The 21,404-nt window shown below is 39.9% G+C and overlaps 1 protein-coding gene across 5 annotated transcripts in view; it reads right to left on the bottom strand.

Annotated features, from left to right (window-relative positions):
- Window positions 1–8,693: 8,693 nt before the first annotated feature.
- The window catches only part of ZNF169 (zinc finger protein 169), a 51,652-nt gene continuing 38,941 nt past the window's right edge, over window positions 8,694–21,404 (bottom strand). For 3 of the 5 annotated variants that reach the window (XM_057720523.1, XM_057720519.1, XM_057720520.1), the window contains one exon: window positions 8,694–13,563. In XM_057720523.1, coding sequence (XP_057576506.1) covers window positions 12,017–13,563 — 1,547 coding nt within the window. In that variant the 3' untranslated portion in view covers window positions 8,694–12,016. The remainder of the gene's footprint in view (window positions 13,564–21,404) is intronic. The other 2 variants (XM_057720524.1, XM_057720521.1) reach the window with 1 other exon arrangement.

Genomic DNA, 21,404 nt, shown 5'->3' on the forward strand with positions numbered 1-21,404 from the left:
CAGAGAATGGACTGGAGAAGTCGAGGTTTGGGGGGTGGGGGGTGAAGGGGAAGCTGAGATGAAGTGAGAGAGTAGCATAGACATATATATATTACCAACTGTAAAATAGATAGTGGGAAGTTGCTGTATAACAAAGGGAGTTCAGTTCGATGATGGATGATGCCTTGGAAGACTGGGACGGGGAGGGTGGGGGGGAGTCGAGGGAGGGAGGGGATATGGGGATATGTGTATAAATACAGATGATTGACCTTGGTGTACCTCAAAAACTGGTACAAGAGTGTAAAGCAATTATATTCCAAAAAAAAAAAAAAAAACTCAAACAATAACAGCAGCAACAAAAAACATAATTTTGTCACTTCAAGAATATTATATAAATGGAATCATACAGTATGTAACCTCTTGGGACTGGCTTTTTTCACTCAACATAATTTTTTGGAAACTCATCCGGGTGGTTGTTTTTATCAATAGTTCACTCTTTTTCATTGCTGAGTTCCTAATATTGAACCAGCCTTGCACATGTGGAATTAATTCTGCTTTGTCATAAGGTATCATTCTATTTATACATGGTTTGATTTAATTTGCCCATTTTGTGTGTGTGTGTGTGTGTGTGTGTGTGTGTGTGTGTGTGTGGATTCTTGCATGAATCTTCATGAGAGATACTTGTGTATACTTTTTTGCACTTTGTCTGCTTTTGTTATCAAGGTAGTAATGGCCTCAAAAAATAAATTAGGAAATATTCCCTCTTCTGTTTTCTGGAAGAAACTGTATAAAATTAATCTGTTTTCAAATGTTTGGTAGAATATTCCAGTGAAATCATCTGGGCCTGGCTATTTCTTTTTCAGGAATTTTTAAATTGTGAATTCAGTTTTCTGGTATGTGGTTTTTGAGGAATTGTTCCATGTTCTCTAAGACACAGAATTCATGAGGATGGTAAAATTGTTCATAGTAATCCCTTCTTACCCTTTTAATGGCTCCAGGATCTGTTGTAATATCCCATTTCATTCCTGATACTGATGATTTGTATTTCTCTCTTAGTTTTGTCATTCTTAAGAGATTAATCAATTCTATTTTACTTTTTGAAGAACAAACTTTGGCTTATTTTATTCCACTTTTTCAAGTTTATTGAGATATGAATTTAAACTACTGATTTGAAACACTCTTTTCTTTTTTGGCTGCGTTTGAGTCTTTGTTGCTGCATGCGGGCTTTTCTCTAGGTGTGTCAGGTGGTGGCTACTTTTCGTTGCAGTGTGCAGGCTTCTCTTGTTGTGGAGAATGGGCTCTAGAGCACAGGCTCCGCAGTTGTGGCACGTGGGCTTAGTTGCCCCGCAGCATGTGGTATCTTCCCAGATGAGGGCTCAAACCCATGTCCCCTGCACTGGCAGGCAGATTCTTAACCACTGCACCACCAGGGAAGTCCCTGAAACTTTTTTTTTTCTTAAGAACTTTTATTGAGATACAACTGACATACAATAAACTGCATATAAGAAACATTTCTTTATAATGTGAGCATTTAGTGCTATAAATTTCCCTCTCATCCTGGCTTTAGTGGCATTCTACAAGTTTGATACATTGTATTTTCATTCAGTGCTATGTACTTTTTAATTATTTTCTTTGAAATGATTTCTTGTTTGACCTATGGTTTATTGCTGTGTTATTAAATTTCAAAGTCTTTGGAGGTTCTCCTGTTGTCTGTTATTTATGTCTGGTTGACTCCATTGTGGTTAAAGAATATACTCTTTTAAATTTGTTGACGTGTGTCTTATGGCCCAGGATGCAGACTGTCTTGGTGAATGTTTCATGGGTGCTTGACAAACATGTATTGTACTGTTCTTAGGTGGAGTGACATACACACACACACACACATCAGATCCTGGTGTTTGATTATGGTGTTCAGGTCTATTACATTCTTGCTGATTTTTGTTCCAGTAGTTCTATCAGTTGATGATAGAACAATGCCAACAATTGTCAATAGTAATGAATTTTCTCAATTTCTCTTTCAGCTCTACCAGTTTTTGTTTCATGCCTTTTGTCATCTGGTTCATGCACATTTTGAAATGTTAGATCTTCCTGGTGGTTTGATTCCTGATTAAGTAATGTCCCTCTTTGTCTTTAGTAAATTTCTTTGCTCTGAAGTCACTTTAGTATACTCATGATTTTTAAAATTAATGATTGCATACGTCTTTTCCCACCCTTTTACTTTCAGTCTATCTATGTCATTGACTTTGAAAAACAGCATATAGTAATGTTTTTTAATCCACCCTCACAATCTCTCTTTCCAATGGTGTAATTAGAACTTTTACCTACTGATATATTAGGGCTTGGGTTAGCCCTTTTATTATTTATTTTTACATTTGTTTCCTTTGGTTCTCATTTTTCTGTATCTTCTTTCTTGTTTTTCTGTGGGTTATTTGATTACTGTTTGGGTATATTTGGATTTATTCTTAGTGTTCTTTAGTGCATCTCTTTGTAGTTTTCTTAGTGGTTGCTCTGAGTATTGCAATATACATATGTGCCTTATCACAATATATTACCACTTGAAGTGTGGAAATGTTACTTTCATTTAGGTCCCTTTACCCTTCCTATTTTTAAATATTTTCTAGAGTATCAGATGGTATTGTAATTTTGCTTCAATCACCACATGTAATTTGATTTCAAAAATTTGCGGGTAGAAGGAGAGTCTATTATATACACTCATATTTGTGTTCATTTCTTTCTTCCTTCCTGGTGCTCCAGTATTCCTTTTATCATTTACTTACTCATTTGAGGAACTACCTTTAGACATTGTTTAAAGGTAGATCTGCTAAGCAACATATTCCTTTAGTTTTCTTTCATCTGAAAACATGTTCATTGCACTTCATTACTGAAGGATAGTCTTGCCAGATACAGTCTGCAGTTGATAGTCTTTTCTTTCAGCACTTGAAGAAAAATACTGTGCCATCTCCTTGTGAGCTCCAAGGTTTCATATGTTATCTGCTGTGATCTGAATTGCTGTGTCCTCCTTCTTCCATGAGTAATGAGTCATTTCTCTCTGGCTGCTTTCAAGATTTTTTTACCTTTAGTTTTCATATATTTACTTATGTCTTAGTGTGGATATCTTTGGATTTATTTAATACTGTAGCACCTGGCTTCTTGAATCTGCACACATCTTTTGCCAAATATGGGAAGTTTTCAGCTATTATTTCTTCAAATATTTTATATTTTTACAATCCCACTCTCTCTTTCTGGGACTCTAATAACATAATTTTTTTTTAAATTCTTGTCCCAGAGATTATTTTTTTATCCCAGTCCGTTTACTCTCTGTTGCTCAGATATGCTAAGTTCTATTGACCTATCTTTAAATTCTCTGATTCTCTCCATTTTCTGTCACATCAGCTCTACCATTGACCAAGCCAATGAGTTTTAACTTATCTGTGTTTTAGTTCTATAATTTCCACCTGACTTTTTATATAACTTCTACTTTTTTGTTGAAATTTTGTACTTTTTCCTTTGTTTCAAGAGAACTTACAATTGCTTAAAGCATTTTTATGATGGCTGCTTTACTATCCCATGTCAGTATTGGTGTCAGTTGTCTTTTCTAATTTAAATTGTGATTTCCTGGTTCTTGGCATGATGGTTAATTTCCCATTGTATCCTGAACATTTAGTTATTATGTTAAGAGACTCTGCATCCTATTTAAATCTTTCATTTTAGCAGGAAGTCACTCTGTTTTTAGGTTTGACACCCAGATCCTGATCTACTGTTGTGGGCTATGTTTGTTCCAATGACAGTTTTCAAAACTCTTGTGATGCTAGAAGTCTGCCTGGCTTATTTGGTGACACTCTTGCTCCCCCTTTTCCCTGATGGTGTTTTTGGAAAGTGTGAATGGAGCTTCCCAAAACAGGCTGCTTTGTGTCTCTACTTAGGGGATACTGTGGCCAAAAATAGGAAAAGCTTCACAGGCTGAGCCACTGATGTATCAGAATCCCTCTTCCCAATGTTTCCTGGCCATCTGGGCTGGGTGATTTAAGGTGGGGGAAGGGGGATGCCCTTGCTGGTGCTGCCTAGCTGCCAGGTGTCTTGCATCTAAGTGGGGAGTCTCAGGTCTGTGAGGATAAAAAACACTTCATGGAACAGGTATTTCTTTGGCAGAATTGCCCTGGCTGGTACCACCCAACTACCTGGTGTCTCTAGGTGTGAGAGGAGGGGAGTGTCAGTCCTGTGAGAAAAGAGAGCACTTCCCTACACCACTTACTGTTAGCTGAGGTCCTGATGGGCTCACCTGGTGTTGTCAGCAGGACTCCCATTCCATCCAGTGAAGAATGAGTCTATTGGGGCTGTCTTTTGCTAGCTTGGGATCCAGGAAATACTGGGCCAGTTTCTTCTGTAGGGTGGGGGAATGTAAGAAGCACTGTCACTATGTTGTTATTCTAGTCTCAAGGTCCATTCTCCAGGAGGTAGAGCTCCCCTCCCTAGGAGTATGAGCTTCACTTACTAGTTACTTTTAACAAACAGGGTATGCAAAGAGAAAAATGGTTGAGTTTACAGTGGAGAAACCTGTCCAACACTACCTTTACCAAGTGATCAAGGTTAACATCACCAGGAATAAATCATGTTGGCATCATGTACTCCTTGATATGGTACATCAGGACACTTCATTTCTGTGCTAGTCTTACAAAAAGTCGATGATCCAAGTCTAATGAGAAAACTTCAGACAATCCCAAATTGAGGGGCCTTCAATAAAATACCTGACCAGCTTTTTTCAAGTGTCAAGGTCATGAAAGACAAAGACATTGAAACTATCACAGATTTGAGGGAACTAAAGAGACATGATGACTAAATGCAATGTCTGATCCTAGATTGGATCCTAGATCAGAAAAAGGACAATAGTGCAAAATTTGAATACAGTATGCAGTTCCTAATAGTTATGACCCAATGTTAATTTCTTCACTTTAATAAATGTACTATTATTATGTAAGATGTTGATATTAGGAGGAAAAAGTGAAGTTCCCTATTACCATTGGTATACTACTCTAAGCAACAAACTTCATTTACTTATATATTTATTATTGTTATAGACTTGTGAGTTTCTGTTTTTTCCCCTAGTGGTCATAAGTCATTAGTGTACTTGATTAGTTTGGTGCTCAAATCATCCAAAATTTGGCCAGTGGATAAAGAATCCCTTCACTGGTTCCCCGGTCCTAGTGTCATTCTCCCACATGTTTTTCAGCACTTCTTTACATTCTGGATCCAGAATCATCTCGTACTTACCTTGTCCTAACCCTGGAAGCATCCAGTAAGCCAAGAAGCCAGAGTTTCCACTAATGGAAGATGGTGTCAGAGACTAAGGTCTAGATGCTAGATGTGCTCACTGCTACTGGAGCATACTTTCTTCTTGGAATTCCCATTGGACAGACATAGAAAATATATGTGTATATACACACATATACAAATATACATGCACACAAATATGCATGGGCACCTATACATGTACAGACACACACGTACAAATCTTACGAATCTTAAGTTCACACCAATACTTCCAATTCCTGCTCATCCTCATGGGATTCTTCCTTGCTTTGTCCCATTCCACATTTGTATGACTTTCCTTCCACAGTGAGAATCTTGGCTCCCAACAACACAGACACATGTACTCATTTGCTTAGTCCTATAATGCACCCAAAATAGTTTCAAAACTGCTTTACCATACTACTATAAGAAACAAACCTACTAAAGAGTTTAGGATTTGTTTGTAATCCTCACACACATGTAAAAATAAACTCTGCCCAAGACTGAGGATATAGTCAAATACTATGTTCATTATTTTTCCTTCCGACACAACAGGTAACAAACTATATATGCTTTTGCTATGCAAACTACATATGCTCTTTTCACCGAATAACAGTTCCTCCGTAATGTTTCACTAATATCTTCTTCCTCAGTCTTTTTCTCAGATGCATTTTATTCCATTGTGTGTATGCTGCAATTGATACAACTTCCTATGCTTAAACATTCAAGCCGCTTTCAATATTTTGCAACTATAAATAACGCTGTGAAAAATAACCATGTGCATGGGTATATTCATAAAATTGCAAGTGACTTTTCAGGATAGATTTTTAGTGTGCTTGCTGTGTCAACAGGTGTGTGTGTGTGTGTGTGTGTGTATATATATACACATACAGTTTAAATATTGCCAAATTCCCTTCTAAAAGGCTTCTGCCATTCTGAATTCCTACCAACAAGGTATGAAAATGACTGTCAAGCTTCTGAATTTTTGACATGCTGATGAAAAAGAAATGGTATTTCATTGTACTTGTAATTTGCATTTCTCTTATGAGTGAAGTTGAACATCTTTTCACTTGTTGATACCTCTTTGGGTAAACTGTATGATCATGTTTTTGTCCATTTTTCTATAGGACATCTGGTATTTTCCCCTTTATTTTTAAAAGTTCTTATAAAGTGGGGATATAAACCCTTCAGCTGTGAAAGATGTTGATTTATATGTTGATATATAGTAAAACCTTGGTTTTGTGAGCATAATTCATTCTGGAAACATGCTTGTAATCCAAAGCACTTGTATATCAAAGCGAATTTCCCCATAAGAAATAATGGAAACTCATATGATTTGTTCCACAACCCAAAAATATTCATATAAAAATGATTACAATACTGTAATATAATAGAAAATGATAAAGAAAATACAAAATATAAAGAAAAATAAATTAACCTGCACTTACCTTTTAAAACCTTCATGGCTGGTGTGAGGGAGACAGGAGAGAGGAGGGTTATTGTGTAGGACTTTCACTATCACTGACAATCACTGCTATCTATTAGCTCAATGGAATCTTTTTCTTTTCATGCAAATTTAACAAGGAACCTATCCAATGACACTTGCTTTTGCCTCCTTTTGAGGATTTCGTGGAAATGTGACACTGCATTGTCATTAAACAGATTCATCGCTGGCACTGCTACAGCCTTATTCGGGTGGTGCTTTTCTACAAAATTTTGCACTGTTTCCCACATTTTACACATCTCCCTAATCTCATCTGAAGTGAGGGACTCTTCTGCCTTTTTCTCCTCCTCCTCTGCAGACGAGATCTCCTCCATAACCTCTGGCTGTTTGCTCATAATGCAGATCCATCAGTTCCTCAGTGGTCAGCTCCTGGGCATGTTCCTCCACCAGCTCTTGAATGTCAGCCTCATTCACCTCCACTTCCATGGTCTTCCCGAAGGACACAATTTCATTGACAACTGGCAGCCCATGTTCATGAGCAAGCCCCTCTAAGTCATGTCCAAGAATGCAATCAGGCCACAGTTTTCTCCAAGCAGAATTGAGGGTTCTCTTGGTGACCCCATCCCAGGGTTTATCAATGATCTTGAGGCAGTTCATGATGTGGAAATGATTTTTCCAAAACTCTCAGAGGGTAAGGTTCTTTCGGTCACCTTGAAGCATTGCTGAATTAGTGCTTTGGTGTAAAGCTTTTTAAAGTTCAAAATGACCTGCTGATCCATGGGCTGGAGGATTGGAGTGGTGTTGGGAGGAAGGAACTTGACCTTAATGAACTTGAATTCCTCCAGTAAGTTGTCCTCAAAGCCCGGAGGGTGAGCAGGAGCATTATCCATAACCAGCAAGGCTCTGAGTGGCAGATTCTTTTCTAAAAGGTATTTTTTTCACTGCAGGACCGAAGACCTTGTTGATCCACCCAACGAACAAGATGCGAGTGACCCAAGCCTTGCTGTTGGACCTCCACATAACGTTTAACTGGCTCTTTTGCACCTTGCATTTCTTGAAGGCTCGTGGATTCTCAGAATGTTACACGAGCAGGGGCTTGACTTTCAAATCCCCGCTTGCATTAGCACAAAACAAGAGGGTGAGACGGTCTTTCATGGGCTTGTGACCAGGCACTGCATTCTCTTCTTCTGTAATATAGGTCCTCTTTGGCATCTTTTTCCAAAAAAGCCCCATCTCAAAGCAGTTAAAAACTTGCTCCGGCAGGTAACACTCGGAAACCATGAGCTTCTGGAATTCAGTAGCGAATGCCTCAGCTTGCCTTAGCATCGAAACTCGCAGCCTCTCCATGCCTCACAACACAATGGATGCCACGTCTCTTCTTAAAGTTATCAAACCATCTCCTGCTTGCCTTGAAGCCTTCTTTGTTTTCTGTTGATGTACCTGGCAGTTTACTTACGAGGCCAGTGTACAAAGCCTTTGCCTTCTCGCAGATAAAGTTCTTGGTCACAGTATTACCTGCTAGTTGCTTCTCATTTATCTAAACTGGAAGCAACTTTTCTACATCTTCCAAAACACATGGCCGTTGCTTTGATATTCTTGTGACTCCTTTTGCTGCATCTAACCCCCTTATTTCTTCTTTCTTTAATATTGTGCAAGTGGTCGACGCAGACTTCTTATAAAATCTTGCAGTTTCAGCCACTCGCATACCTCGTTCGTACTTTTCGATGATTTCCTTCATAACTTCCACCGTAATCATCTCCTTCTTTTTACTGCCTTTCTTTTCAACCTTTTTCTGCATGAGTGCTCACACAGATGTTGACTACAGTACAGTATTAAAAAACTCTTGTCATATACTGTATTTAATGTAACTGGCAATAAGGCAGCAGAGGGAAGTGTCTATATCTGCAGGAAGACTGACCTAGAATGAATGAAGCAAAGCATTCCTAAGCTTACTCTTGTATGGAAAAGCAAAGGACTGTCCATAGGTGCTCTGAAGTGACAAAAAATACACTAGTGCCAGTTGTGGGCACCTTTCAACCTTCTGAAAAATCACTGATTTCTGCCAAACACTGCAGCCTGAGACCGAGCATCTGAGCATGGGAGGTGATCATCCACAATCCCACAGCAAGAGAGAGAGAGAACCATTGGCTCAGTGGTGATCATGTGACATTTGGCATCACATAATACTTGTATTGCACGACATTGCTCATTTATCAAGTTAAAATTTATTAGAAATGTTTGCTTGTCTTGCGGAACACTTGCAGAACAAGTTACAATCCAAGGTTTTACTGTACTTTTCTTCCAATCATTTGTCTTTTGATACTACTTATGGTATATTTTTTGCCACGTAAAAGTTTTTTGTTTGTTTGTTTTATATACTAAACTTTATTAATCTTTTATTGCCTCTGGATTTTAAGTCAGTAATGCCATCCGGTCCTGGGGAAAAATGACCTTGCAGTGACCATTCAGTGCCCAAGACAAGGGGCCATAGCTAGTCATAGACTGAGTATTTGTCAGGCTCTGGAGATTAGAGAAATTGAGAAACAGTAGTCAAAAAGGCAGTGCCTTGGCCTGGATATAAAGCTGGGTGCTCCAGATCCTCAGCCCCTGACTGGAGGACTGGAGGGTGGTGGCTGAAGGCCACATGTCCTTGGGCTAAATCAGTGGCATGTATGCACAGCTAATAGGCCCTGGACTCCAGGGATGGGTATTAATGGATGCCCTTCAGCCAGCTGTTGGTGGAGGCTGAGTGTATGGCTTGGAGACCCCATGTCCTTTGGAGGATTTAAGAAGGGTAAAGATGAAGGCCATTATAATATGGCTCTCCCTCTACAGGACCAGAGTCCAGAACAAATAGATAGTGACTCTCTCATGTCTCCCAAGAGGCTCAATACTGTGGGGGGTTCTTGACAGATGAGTGAATGAGGTACACAAACAGGTGTGCAACTTTGTAAAGAAGCAGTTTATTAAAACAAAAGGCTATAAAATATAGAGAAGGACTGCTGCTAAGAAAGTAAGAGATAGACCAACTAATGAACACTGAAAGAAAGCAACATTTTTTTCCCCTCCATTCCATTTCAGGAAAGCACAACATTTCCTAGTGATTTTTGCTACCCTCACACTCAAGGGGAAAGGAAAGGTCAGAACACACCTTTATGGCACAGTTGTTGGCCAGATATAAACTTGGGTTATCCAGAAGGCAGTGTTATGAACTGAATTCTTCCCCCAGAGGTCACAGGTTGAAGCCCTAATCCCCCAGTAGTTCGATATAGGGCTCATAAGGAGGTAATTAAGATTAAATGGTGCAATCAACAACAACAACAACAACAACAAGGATTTAAATGGTAGCATAAGGTTGGGGCCCTAATCCAAAAGGGCTGGCATCCTTATAGGAGACACCATAGGTCACTGTCTCCAGAACCTGTACAGAAGAAAGACTATGTGAGGACGCAGCTAGAAGGCAGCCATCTGCAAGCCAAGGAGAGAGACTTCAATAGAAAATAACCCTGCTGACACCTTGATGTTGGACTTCCAGCCTCCAGAACTGAGAAAAAGTTCTGTTGCTTAAACCATTCAGCCTCTGGTATTGTTATGGCAGCCTTAGCAAACAAATACAATCTTGATACTAAGGGTAATATCTAAAAATATGGAATGGCTTTGGAACTGAGTGATGGGTAGAGGCTGGAGGAGGTTTGAGGTGCTTGTTATAAAAAGCCAGGATTGCCTCAGAAGTGAGAAACATGTTACTGCAAACTGGAAGAAACACAATCCTTGTTATAAAGAAAGCGGCAAAGAACCTGGCCTGTGTTCCAGTGTTTTGCAGAAAGCAGAAATTACAACATAAGTGATAAATATTTAGCTGAGGAGACTTCTAAGCAAGGTGTTGAATGTACTTCCTGGTTTCTCCTTCCTCCTTACGGTAAAATGTGGGAGTAGAGAGTAAATTGAAGGAACTGTTAAGCAACATTTTGAGAACCACAGTTTGGAGATATGGAAAATTCTCAGCCTATCCATATTGTAAAAAATGAGAAAGCATGTTCTGGAAAGAATACTATGATGTGGCTAGACAAGGTTTGATAAAGAGAAGTTTGGAACCAGTCAACCATCTCAGTAGAACTAAAGGTGACACAGATGGGACAAAATGATGGCAGGCTGTCAGACTTCAGGGATTCTACAAGAAGGGAGAATAGAGCTAACTATCTGACTACAAACACGTTATCCATCAGGAAGAGGAAAGAATGACCCCAAAGGTGAAATAGAGACCAGCAGATCGACCATTTCCAAAACAGGCCCAGAGGATAAAAATCTGGGGAACCAGCATGGTTCTTCCACAGTTTCAGTGGGCCAGGTATAACCACTGCCACCCCAGTGAGGGTGGGTGGGACAGAAGGTGGGGCAGCTACCCCACTGGGACCAGAGGGCAGAGGATACAGCCAAAGATTATTCTCAAGCCTTAAAAACTAATAGAATTTGCCTTGCAAGGTTTTAAACTTGCTTGGGACTCATCAATCCTTCCTTACACTTTTAAAATGGGAATGTGAATTCTCTGCCTGTCCCATCATTGTATTTTGGAAGCGAATAACTTGTTTGGTTCACAAGTTCACAGCTGGAAAGGAATTGTGCCAAAGGATGAAATGTACCTCTAGTCTTTCATCCACACTTGATTTAGATGAGATTTTGAATGTAGAGTTGATGCTGGAATGGGTTAAGACTTTTGCAACTGTTAAGATGGGGTGAATATATTTTGTATGTGAAGAATGTGCATTTGGGGGTCCACAGGGCTGAGCTGTTAAGACTGAATTGTTCCCCCAAATTCATACATTGAAACCATAACCTACAATGTGACTTTATTTGATGACAGGGCCTTTACAAGGTAAATATTATGAGCTCATAGGATAGAACCCTAACCCAATACGGCTGGTGTTCTCAGAAAGAAGGAACGACACCAGGAAAGCACACACACAGAAAAAAAGGCCATTTCAGGACTCAGCAAGAATGCAACCATCTGCAAGCCAAGGGGAGAGACGTCAGTAAAAAGCAAACTGCCTACACATTGCTCTTGGACTTCCAATCTCAAGAACAATGAGAAAACAAACTTCTGTTCTTTAAGCCACCAAGTCTGTGGTATTTTGTTATGTCAGCCCTAGCAAATTAAAACACATTGCTAGTGCAGGAAGTAAACCATAAATCAACAATCTTATCACTGAAAGAATGCAACATTTTTTTTCCTCAATTGCATTTAAGGAAAGTGAAACATTTCCTAGTTATTTCTGCCACCTACACACTCATAGGAAAGGAAAGCAAACATCAAGAGAACAGCTCTTGTGGCAGGAGGTGATGGCCAGACTTGGTCCTTCTATGTCTGTGGAGGTGAGACTTCTGGCTAAAGCCACGACCACACTCCCTGCACACGTATGGCTTCTCTCCTGAATGGGTCCGCTGGTGTCTGATGAGGGCTGACTTGAAGCCAAAGCCACGTCCACACTCATCACACACACATGGCTTTTCTCCTGAGTGTGTTCTCTGGTCAGAGGTGAGGTGGGTCTTCTGACCAAGTCTTTGCTCACATACCCCATACACATAAGCTTCCTCCCCTGAATGGGTCCTCTGGTGTCTGGTGAGGAGTGATTTGAAGCCAAAGGTACGTCCACACTCAGGGCACAGGTAAGGCTTCTCCCCTGTGTGCGTCCTCTGATGTCTGATAAGGGTGACCTTCTGACCAAAGCCACGCCCACACTCAGGGCACACGTAAGGCTTCTCCCCTGTGTGTGTCCTCTGGTGGCCCACGAGAGAGACTTTCTGGCTAAAGCCACGCCCACACTCAGAGCACAGGTAAGGCTTCTCCCCTGTGTGCGTCCTCTGGTGTCTGATAAGGGTGACCTTCTGGCGAAAGCTGCGCCCACACTCAGCACAGACATAAGGCTTCTCCCCTGAATGTGTGACCTGATGACTGAGGAGCAGCGACTGCTGCCTGAAGCCACGCCCACACTCAAGGCACAAGAAGGGCCTCTCACCCGAATGCGAGCTACGGTGTTGGAGAAGTGATGCCTTCTGGCAAAAGCCTCTTCCACACTCTGGACACACAAAGGGCTTCTCCTCTAAGTGTGTCCTCTGGTGCAGGATGAGGGCGATCTTCTGGCGAAAGCCTCGCCCACACTCCTCACACACAAAAGGTCTCTCTCCAGAGTGTATCCGCTTATGGTTAGTTAGGGAGGACGTATACCTGAAGTGTTGCCCACACTCCCTGCACATGTAGGGCTTCTCCCCTGAGTGTTTCCTCTGGTGTATGGTGAGGGAGGACTTCCGGCCAAAGCTACGCCCACACTCCCTACAACTATACGGCTTCTCCCCTGTGTGCGTCCTCTGGTGCTTGATGAGGTCTGACCTCTGGCAGAAGCTTCTGCCACATTCAGGGCACACATGATGCTTCTGGAGGCTAAAGAGGCTTGACTTTGTGCTAAGTCCTAGTCTGTATTTTTCACAAATGACTGCTCCAGATTCTGAGATGTCTGCCGATGTCAACGTTGTATCTGCCTCCTCAGGAATCCCCTGGTCTATTCCTCCACTGCTGTTGCCTTCCCAGTCTACTGGCTGACCTTGAGATGGGCTAAAGAATGCCCTTGAAGTCACGCTCAGCCGCAGCCTCCCAAACACAGTGTCAGAGCCTTCTCTCTCTCCATCGTCAGCTTTGTCACTCAAGCACCTTGGAGCTTCTAGTAGGAAGTGGCTTCCTGCAGATGTACCTGGGAAGATCTGAGGGGAATGACCACAGAGCACATATTGATGGAGGAACTGTGGACTGGAAAAAGTCACCGGGCAGGAGAGACAGGGCTGGAATTCTGTTCTTGGTTCTGCTGGAGAGAAAGTGTCAATCAGAATCACCACAGGTACCTTGTGGATGGTAACACTTGTCCAGTAGTCATTCCTCAGATGCTCCCACAACAAAGATTTCCTTCACAGTCCTACCTTCCATCCCATGGTGACACATTTATGCATATCCTTTTACAACACATAAAACCCATACAATGAGCCAGCTTTAAATATCAGCGCAGCTTAAACAGTTTTTAAGAAAGCATCAGAGGCAGCTCTAGCCCTATAAGTTGCTGTCATTAGAGTTTTATGTTTCCTCCCAATACAATTATCTTACAAGCCACAGTCATTAACACTATGTAAACAATATCTACAAATATATACTTTTATTGAGAGTTAAACTACATAACTTACTACAAATTTCCTTAGGGACTTTTCCTACAAGAAAGGATGGAGTCAAAAAAAGAGTCACTCCACCTAGAGGCCCCATGGTGGAAGCAGTATAGGGGACAGGTCTGAGATCCACGTGGCAAGTGAACTGGAAGGTGTTTCTCCTGTCCTAAACAAGTCTTTCCTAGAGGATTATATGCTGGGTTCTCTATCATGGTGTGTTGATTCGGCGGTAAAACACAGAGAGACAGTCTAGGCCTGCAACCCCCTAAAAGATTTTGGCTCCCAGTGAACCCAATCAGTCCAAGACCTTCTCTTCTCAGTGTTTGGTTTGGTTTTATTTTGTTTAAAATTATTGTAAATGGAAAATACTCCACCTAAAATAGCTCTTGCAGATATCAAATTTGTATGCCTTGTTCCATTATTCTGCTTCTATCCACCCGAAGCTGATGAAAAATACCATGAACCTTAAATAAACTCAGTATACCAGGCCTTTCCAGACCTACAGGATTCTTTCTTCACCAGTCAAAAATGAGATGTATTTTATGAACCATCTACAACGTTGGTCAGCAAATTACAACCAACCAGGTGTTCTGTAAATAAAGGTCTGTTGGACCACAATCTCCATGTAGTGTCTTTGGCAGCTTTCACATACAACAGCAAAGGTGAGTAGTTGTAACAAAGAACATAAAGGCTACAAAGCCTCACATATTTACTACCTGACCCTTTTGCAGAAAATTACTCATTCCATCTGGTCTAAGTAGCTTTCAATACTAACAAGAACAGCTACCATGGAAGCCCTTCCTAACACGTAAAAGCCCATACACTTCCTCCTCAGCAAACTATTCAGTAAATTTAGATCATTCTCTCTCTCTTTCTGTGTGTGTGTGTGTGTGTGTTGCTAGATCTAGTGACTCCTGTGAAATGGCCTTGATAGTCACTCACAAGTGCTGACCCTGCTGGACTTCCACTGTGAAAGTGAACATCCTTTCAGTGTTGGTGTATAGTTCTGGCCATGAGGGGTCCCAGCATGGTTGGTCTCTAGTTCAGCTCACTGAACTGTCAGCGAGTTTACTGTGTTAAGCTAGGCTGTCCACATTTTCAAAACTCTTGGCAGGTATGTACATTTCTGGCTAGCAGTTTCCAAGAAATACTTCGCTGTAATCCTAAAGTTCTGACAGCTGAGCTTTCAGTATTGCACTATTGTCTGCTTGTCTGTGACTTGTCTGTGGTGGGAGGAGAAAAGCAGCCATTGCCTTCTCCTCAGCCTGGTTATCCTCCCAGCTGTGCATAAAGTCTAAGGCCAGTGGTAAACTGCATATCCTTACAGATGTGCCGTTCAGTGTCTTCTGTAGTAACTATGGTGACTGATTTAAACACAGTTAACACTGTCCTTGTGGGAGACACAGGCTGTAATTAGACTGTTCAATCATCATCATTTTTGTGCCTATCTAGTAATGCGGCAAATTTGAACTCAAAGTGATTGAGAATTAGTGTCTACTTTGGGAAACCCTAAACCTTCACATGGTTTTAAACATCCAGAAGTTCCTCAATAAAAGGAGAAATAAAAAATTTTTACCGGGCTTCCCTGATGGCACAGTGGTTGAGAATCTACCTGCCAATGCAGGGGACACAGGTTCGATCCCTGGGCCAGGAAGATCCCACATGCCACAGAGCAACTAAGCCCGTGTGCCACAACTACTGAGCCTGTGCTCTAGAGCCCACAAGCCACAACTATTGAGCCCATGTGCCACAGCTACTGAAGCCTGTGCACCTAGAGCCTGTGCTCCGCAACAAGAGAAGCCACCGCAGCGCAACAAAGAGTAGCTTGCCACAACTAGAGAAAGCCCACACACAGCAACGAAGACCCAATGCAGCCAATAAATAAATTTAAAAAAATTTTACCAAGGTAACGCTTTTCAGTTAATCATAAAATTTTACAGGATGTAGAAAAAGTAATCCGTTTATAAACTGATTAATTAAAAGTAATCAGTTTATATGCAGCTGCTCTTGTACCAACTGATTTTTCAGATCAATAAATACTTCAATAATTGTACATGAACTCAAATGTCCCAAAGGAAAAAGAAAAAAAAAAAAATCCATGTCTAATGGATCCTTAAAGGAATTTTTCCTTCTGCAGCTGCAGTTGTGAACAATAAATTACAGCAGTGAGGCAAATGAATGACCATGGACACTGGATTACAACAAAAGAAACAATGCTATGCACTTGCTGCTTTTAAACAATTTAAAGGGTTTTAAGACTTGGTCCACAAATGTAAAAGGGGAGACATTTTTAACTTAGACAACTTCCATAATATATCATCTCCATGATTTTAAGACAATATAAAAGAAATATTAGCATATTTATAATTAATTTTATGTATTAACTTTGCTGGGCACAGGATGCCCAAACATTTAGTCAAACACTATTCTGGGTGTTTCTATGAGGGTGTTTTTGGAAGACTTTAACATATAAATGGAAGACTAAGTAAAGCAAAGTGCCCTCCCTAATATGTGTGGCCCTCATCCAATCAGTTGAAGGCCTGAGTAGAACAAAAGACTGACCCTCTCCCAAATAAGAGGGAATTCTTCCAGCCTGCCTGCCTTCTGGCTGGGTCATGGGAGGGTTTGGGGTGGAGAGAAGACCGAGGGGATTTTGTTTTTCCTGCTATCACACTTGAACTGAAACAGTAGTTCTTCCTGGGTGTTAAGCCTGAGAGCCTTTGCACTGGAAATAAACCATGGGCTCTCCTAGGTCTACACCTTGCTGACTGCAGATCTTGGGACTTCTCAGCTTCCACAGTCGTATGAGCCAATTCTTTATAATACACTTTGTGTGTGTGTGTGTATACACATACATCCTATTGGTTTGTTACTCAATAACCATAATAAACTGATTTTGGTAGCAAGAAGTGGGTGCTGCTATAACAAATACCTAAAGTTGTGGAAGGGGCTTTGGAACTAGGTGATAGGTAGAGGCTGGAAGAATTTGAGGTCCATATTAGAAAAAGCCTAGATTGACAACAAGTGACTGCTGGTAGAAATATGGATGTTAACTGTGACTTTGGTGAGGACTTAGAAAGAAAGGGAGGGAGCTAGAGAGAAAGCTTCCTTTTTTATTAGCAGATATATAAATATGAATTGACTAATATTCTATAGTATAGGTTTCCAAATGCTGAGCTTTGCATATGCAGAATAAATTCCATTTGGGCATGGTGTGTGATTCTTTTTAAACATGGTTGGATTCAGTATGGTATGTTTTTATCACTTGTGTAGGTTCGTGGATCTACCACCAACTTAATTACTTTAATAAATGTACTGTACTCAGATTTTGTCCCATCCTGTGTCGGTAGCATTTTTCAAAAATTCATCAATTTTATATACGGTGTTAAACTTGTTAGTATAAACTTGTTCATAATATCCCCTTAGTATCCTTTTAAAGTTTGAAGAATATGCAGTAACTTCCCTTTCATTCTTGAATGATTCATGTCTTCTTTTTCTCTTGATTAGTCTCCGTAGCAATATATAATTTTCTTGATCTTTTCAGACATTCAGCATTCGGCTTAGCAAATTTTTCTGTTGTTAATAAAGTGTTGTATTTCACAGATTTCTGTGAAATAAATATTCACAGAGTAATTTCACAGAAAAATAATATTTCTGTGAAATAAAGAAAAATACTTTCTTTATTCCCTTCCTTTCACTCATTTTGCATTTACTTGGCTCTTCTTTTTCTAGCTTCTTAAGTCACTGATCATAGACCTTCTTTTCTAAAATAAGCACTTATGGCTATAAATTTCCTTCTAGACTCTGCTTTATCTGAATCTCACAAATTTTTATTTTGCTGAGATGAATTTGAAAAGATTTAGGTAGTGGCTTGTAAGAGCTGACATTGGTAAGATGTAATTTCTATCCCAAGTTATCTACAAATACACTAAAATCTCAAAATAAACACTACCTACGTTTTCTTTTTTCTTTCTTTTTTTTTAATGAGAAGCTGATCCTAAAATTTAAGTGGAAATGCAGAGGACCTAGACTATCCAAAGCAATCCTGAAAAAGAAAAACAAAGAGAGACGACTTACACTACCTGACTTCAAGATTTCCAGTGACTCTACAGTAATACAGACAGTGTGGTTTGGTTTAAGGAAAGATATTAATCGAAGGAATAGAACAGCGAGAGCATAAAATAGACCTACACTTAGCCAGTGATTAGATTTTCAGCAAAGCAATCCAATGAGGGAAAGGCGAGACTTTTCAACAAATGGTGCTAGAGCTACTGTGTGAGTCACCTGAAAAAGAAAAATAAACCTTGATTCTTGCCTCACACCATACATAAAAGTTAATTCAAGATGAACTGTAGACCTAAATATAAAAGCTAAAATCATATAGCATTTAAAAGAAAATATAATCTTCATGACAAAAAAAAATTTTTTAAGAGAATTAGACTTAATATTAAACGCACTCATCAAAAGTTATTGTTAAGAAAATGAACAGAAAAGTTTCAGACTGAGGGGATATCTGCAAAATGTACAAATGACACCAGACTGGTATCCAGGATTAATAAAGAACTCAGAACTCAATAATGAAAAACAATGCAGAAAAATTGGAAAAAGATTTGAATGTATACTTCACAAAGTAAGTATATGATATATATAAATGATCAAAAGCACACAGAAGGGCTCAACGTCATTAACCATCAGCAAAATGGAAACCCCCATGAGATAACTCTACACTTCCATCACCAGAGATAAAATGAAAACTCTCAGGAAGGATGTGAAGTGATAGGAACTCTCACATGTTTGTTGTTCACAGAAATGAGAAATTGTACGACCACTTTGGAAAAGGTCTCGTCATGTCTTATAAAACTATACGTACAATTACCCTATGACTTAGTGTACTGGATTGAATACTATCCCACCAAAATTAATGTCGACCTGGGACATGTGAATGTGTCCTTATTTTGAAATACAGTCTTTGCAGATGTAGTCAAGTTAAGATGAGGTTATACTGGATTAGAGTGAGCTTTAATCCAATGACAGTATCCTTGCAAGGAAAGGTAGATTTGGGTATAGAGACACGCAGAAGGAAGAAGGCTATGTAACCACAGAGGTAGAGACTGGAGTGATGCAGCTACAAGCCAAGGTATGGTAAGGAGTGCCAGCAACCACCAGAAGCTACTAGGAGAGAGGCCAAAACAGACTCTCTTTCAGAACCTCCAGAAGAAACAAGCCCCACCAACAGGTTGATTTTGAACTGTGAAAGAATAAATTTGTTTTAAGCCTCTCAGTTTGTGGTAATTTATTAAATCAACCCTAGGAAACTAATATACCCTAGGTATTTATCCAAAGGAAAAGAAAACAAAGGTTTATGGAAACAAACAAACAAAAAATTAGCAGAAGAATGTTAATAGCAGTCTTTTTCAAAATGACTTAAAACTGGAAGCTGTCAAGGTGTCTATCAAGGAGGATGGATAAATAGTCATATATTCATATGATGGAATGCTATTTGGTGTTAAAAAAGGAACAGACTACTGATGTATGCAACAGCATGGATGAAGCTTAAAAACTATACTGAGTGAAAGAAGCCTTACACAAAAAAAGCACATATTATATGATTCCCTTTATGCAAAACTGTACAGCAGGCAAAATTAATCTATGGTGCAATAAAATCAGACGAACTGTGGTACCTCTGAGGGTAGAAGCAGGGGTTTACTGGGATGGGCTGCAAGGAAACTATCTGGATCACAGTAATGATCTGTATTTTGATAAAGTTTGGGTTACAGAGGTATATGCATTGTTTCAACTCACAGACTAGTATACTTAAGATTTTGCATTTCCTGTAAGCAAATTCCACCTTAAAAGAAACAAATAACAACTTTAGGTTATGATATGCATGCTACCCATTACTCCTGGGGCCAGCCACCTTTCATGGGGCTCACTAAACTAAGATGAACTGCCAGAAGAAGAAATTGTCCTTTTAAAATTGCAGTGTCTGGAGATGTTCAAGTGGACGCCCTGGACCTGAGTCCATGGGTCCCTGCCTGCCAACCACTCATATGAGCTAACCCATGAGGAGACTATGCCTTTCCTGTTACCGCCTGTTAGACTGTCTTTGCCAGAACCACTTGGTGGTCAGGTCAGATCTTAAGACAAACTCACACCTGCCAACCACTCAGGTGTAAAGATCATCTGAGGGGGATGAGTAGATGCTAAGGATATGCCATGAAGACTGCAAAAAATGACAGCAATAGCCACCCATGAACAGGGCCTCATAAGAGAACACAAGTCTCTTTCTAAGAGTAAAGCCCTGTGCACTTACTCAGATATGCTCAGCTACTCATCTGTCCCCAGAGAAGAACTGCTTGCACTAAACTCCTCACTCTTACCAACTAAGGAGATACTGCTAGAAATCTGTTAGAATGGCTAAAATAAAAAATAGTGATAACACCAAATCCTGGCAAGAATGCAGAGAAACTGGATCACTCAAACACTGCTGGTAGGAATGTGAAATGGTATAACCATTCTGGAAATGAGTATGGGACTGTATTATAAAACATGTATTTACCGTATAAGCCAGCAACTTGCACTTTTGGGCATTTATGCCAGAAATGAAAACCTTACGTTCACACAAAAACCTTATACACAAATGTCCACAGCAACTTTATTCATAATAGCCAAAAACTATAAAGAACCCAGATGTCCTGCAATGGGTGAATGGTTTAACAAACTGTGGTAAATTCATACTGTGGACTACTACTCAGCAATAAAAGAAATAAAATACTGTTACATGCAACAATTTGGATGGATCTCAAAAGAAAATTATGCTGAGTGAAAAGAGCAATACCCAAAGATAACATATGATATGACTTCTTTTATATAACATTCTTGAAGTGAAAAATTATAGAGAACAGATTAGTGATTGCCAGATGTAGAGAGGGGAGGAGAGAGGGAGTTGGTTGTGACTATAAAAGGGTAGCAGAAGCGATCCTTGTGATGGAACTGTCCTTGTCCACTCTTTGAATATAGTGGTAGTTACATGAATGTACATGTATAAAATTTCATAGACCGAAATAAATATACACATACACACAAAAGTGAAGGTAAAACTGGTGAAATCTGAATAAGGTCAGTGCATTGTATTAACAGAAACACAAGGCTAGTTTAACAAGAAGAAAAAAAAAAAAAAGTGTAATTTACCAAATTAAAAGACTGAAAAAGAAAAACACACATGATCATCTCTAAAGATGCCAAAAAAAAAATCTGACAAAATCCAACATCCATTCCCAATACAAATGGTACAGAAGCGAAGTTTGTCAAGCTGATGAAGGGCAGCTATAAAACTTACACTTAGGAGGAAAGCATTCCCCATAAAATCAGGAACAAGGAAAGGATGTCCATTCTCACCATTTAAATTCATCATTGCACTGATGTTCTCGCCTGTGCAATGAGGCAAGAAAAAGAAATTAAAGACATAAAGAATGGAAAGAAGTAAACTATA

Source organism: Hippopotamus amphibius, chromosome 2, assembly GCF_030028045.1.
Source record: "Hippopotamus amphibius kiboko isolate mHipAmp2 chromosome 2, mHipAmp2.hap2, whole genome shotgun sequence".
Classification (NCBI taxonomy): domain Eukaryota; kingdom Metazoa; phylum Chordata; class Mammalia; order Artiodactyla; family Hippopotamidae; genus Hippopotamus; species Hippopotamus amphibius.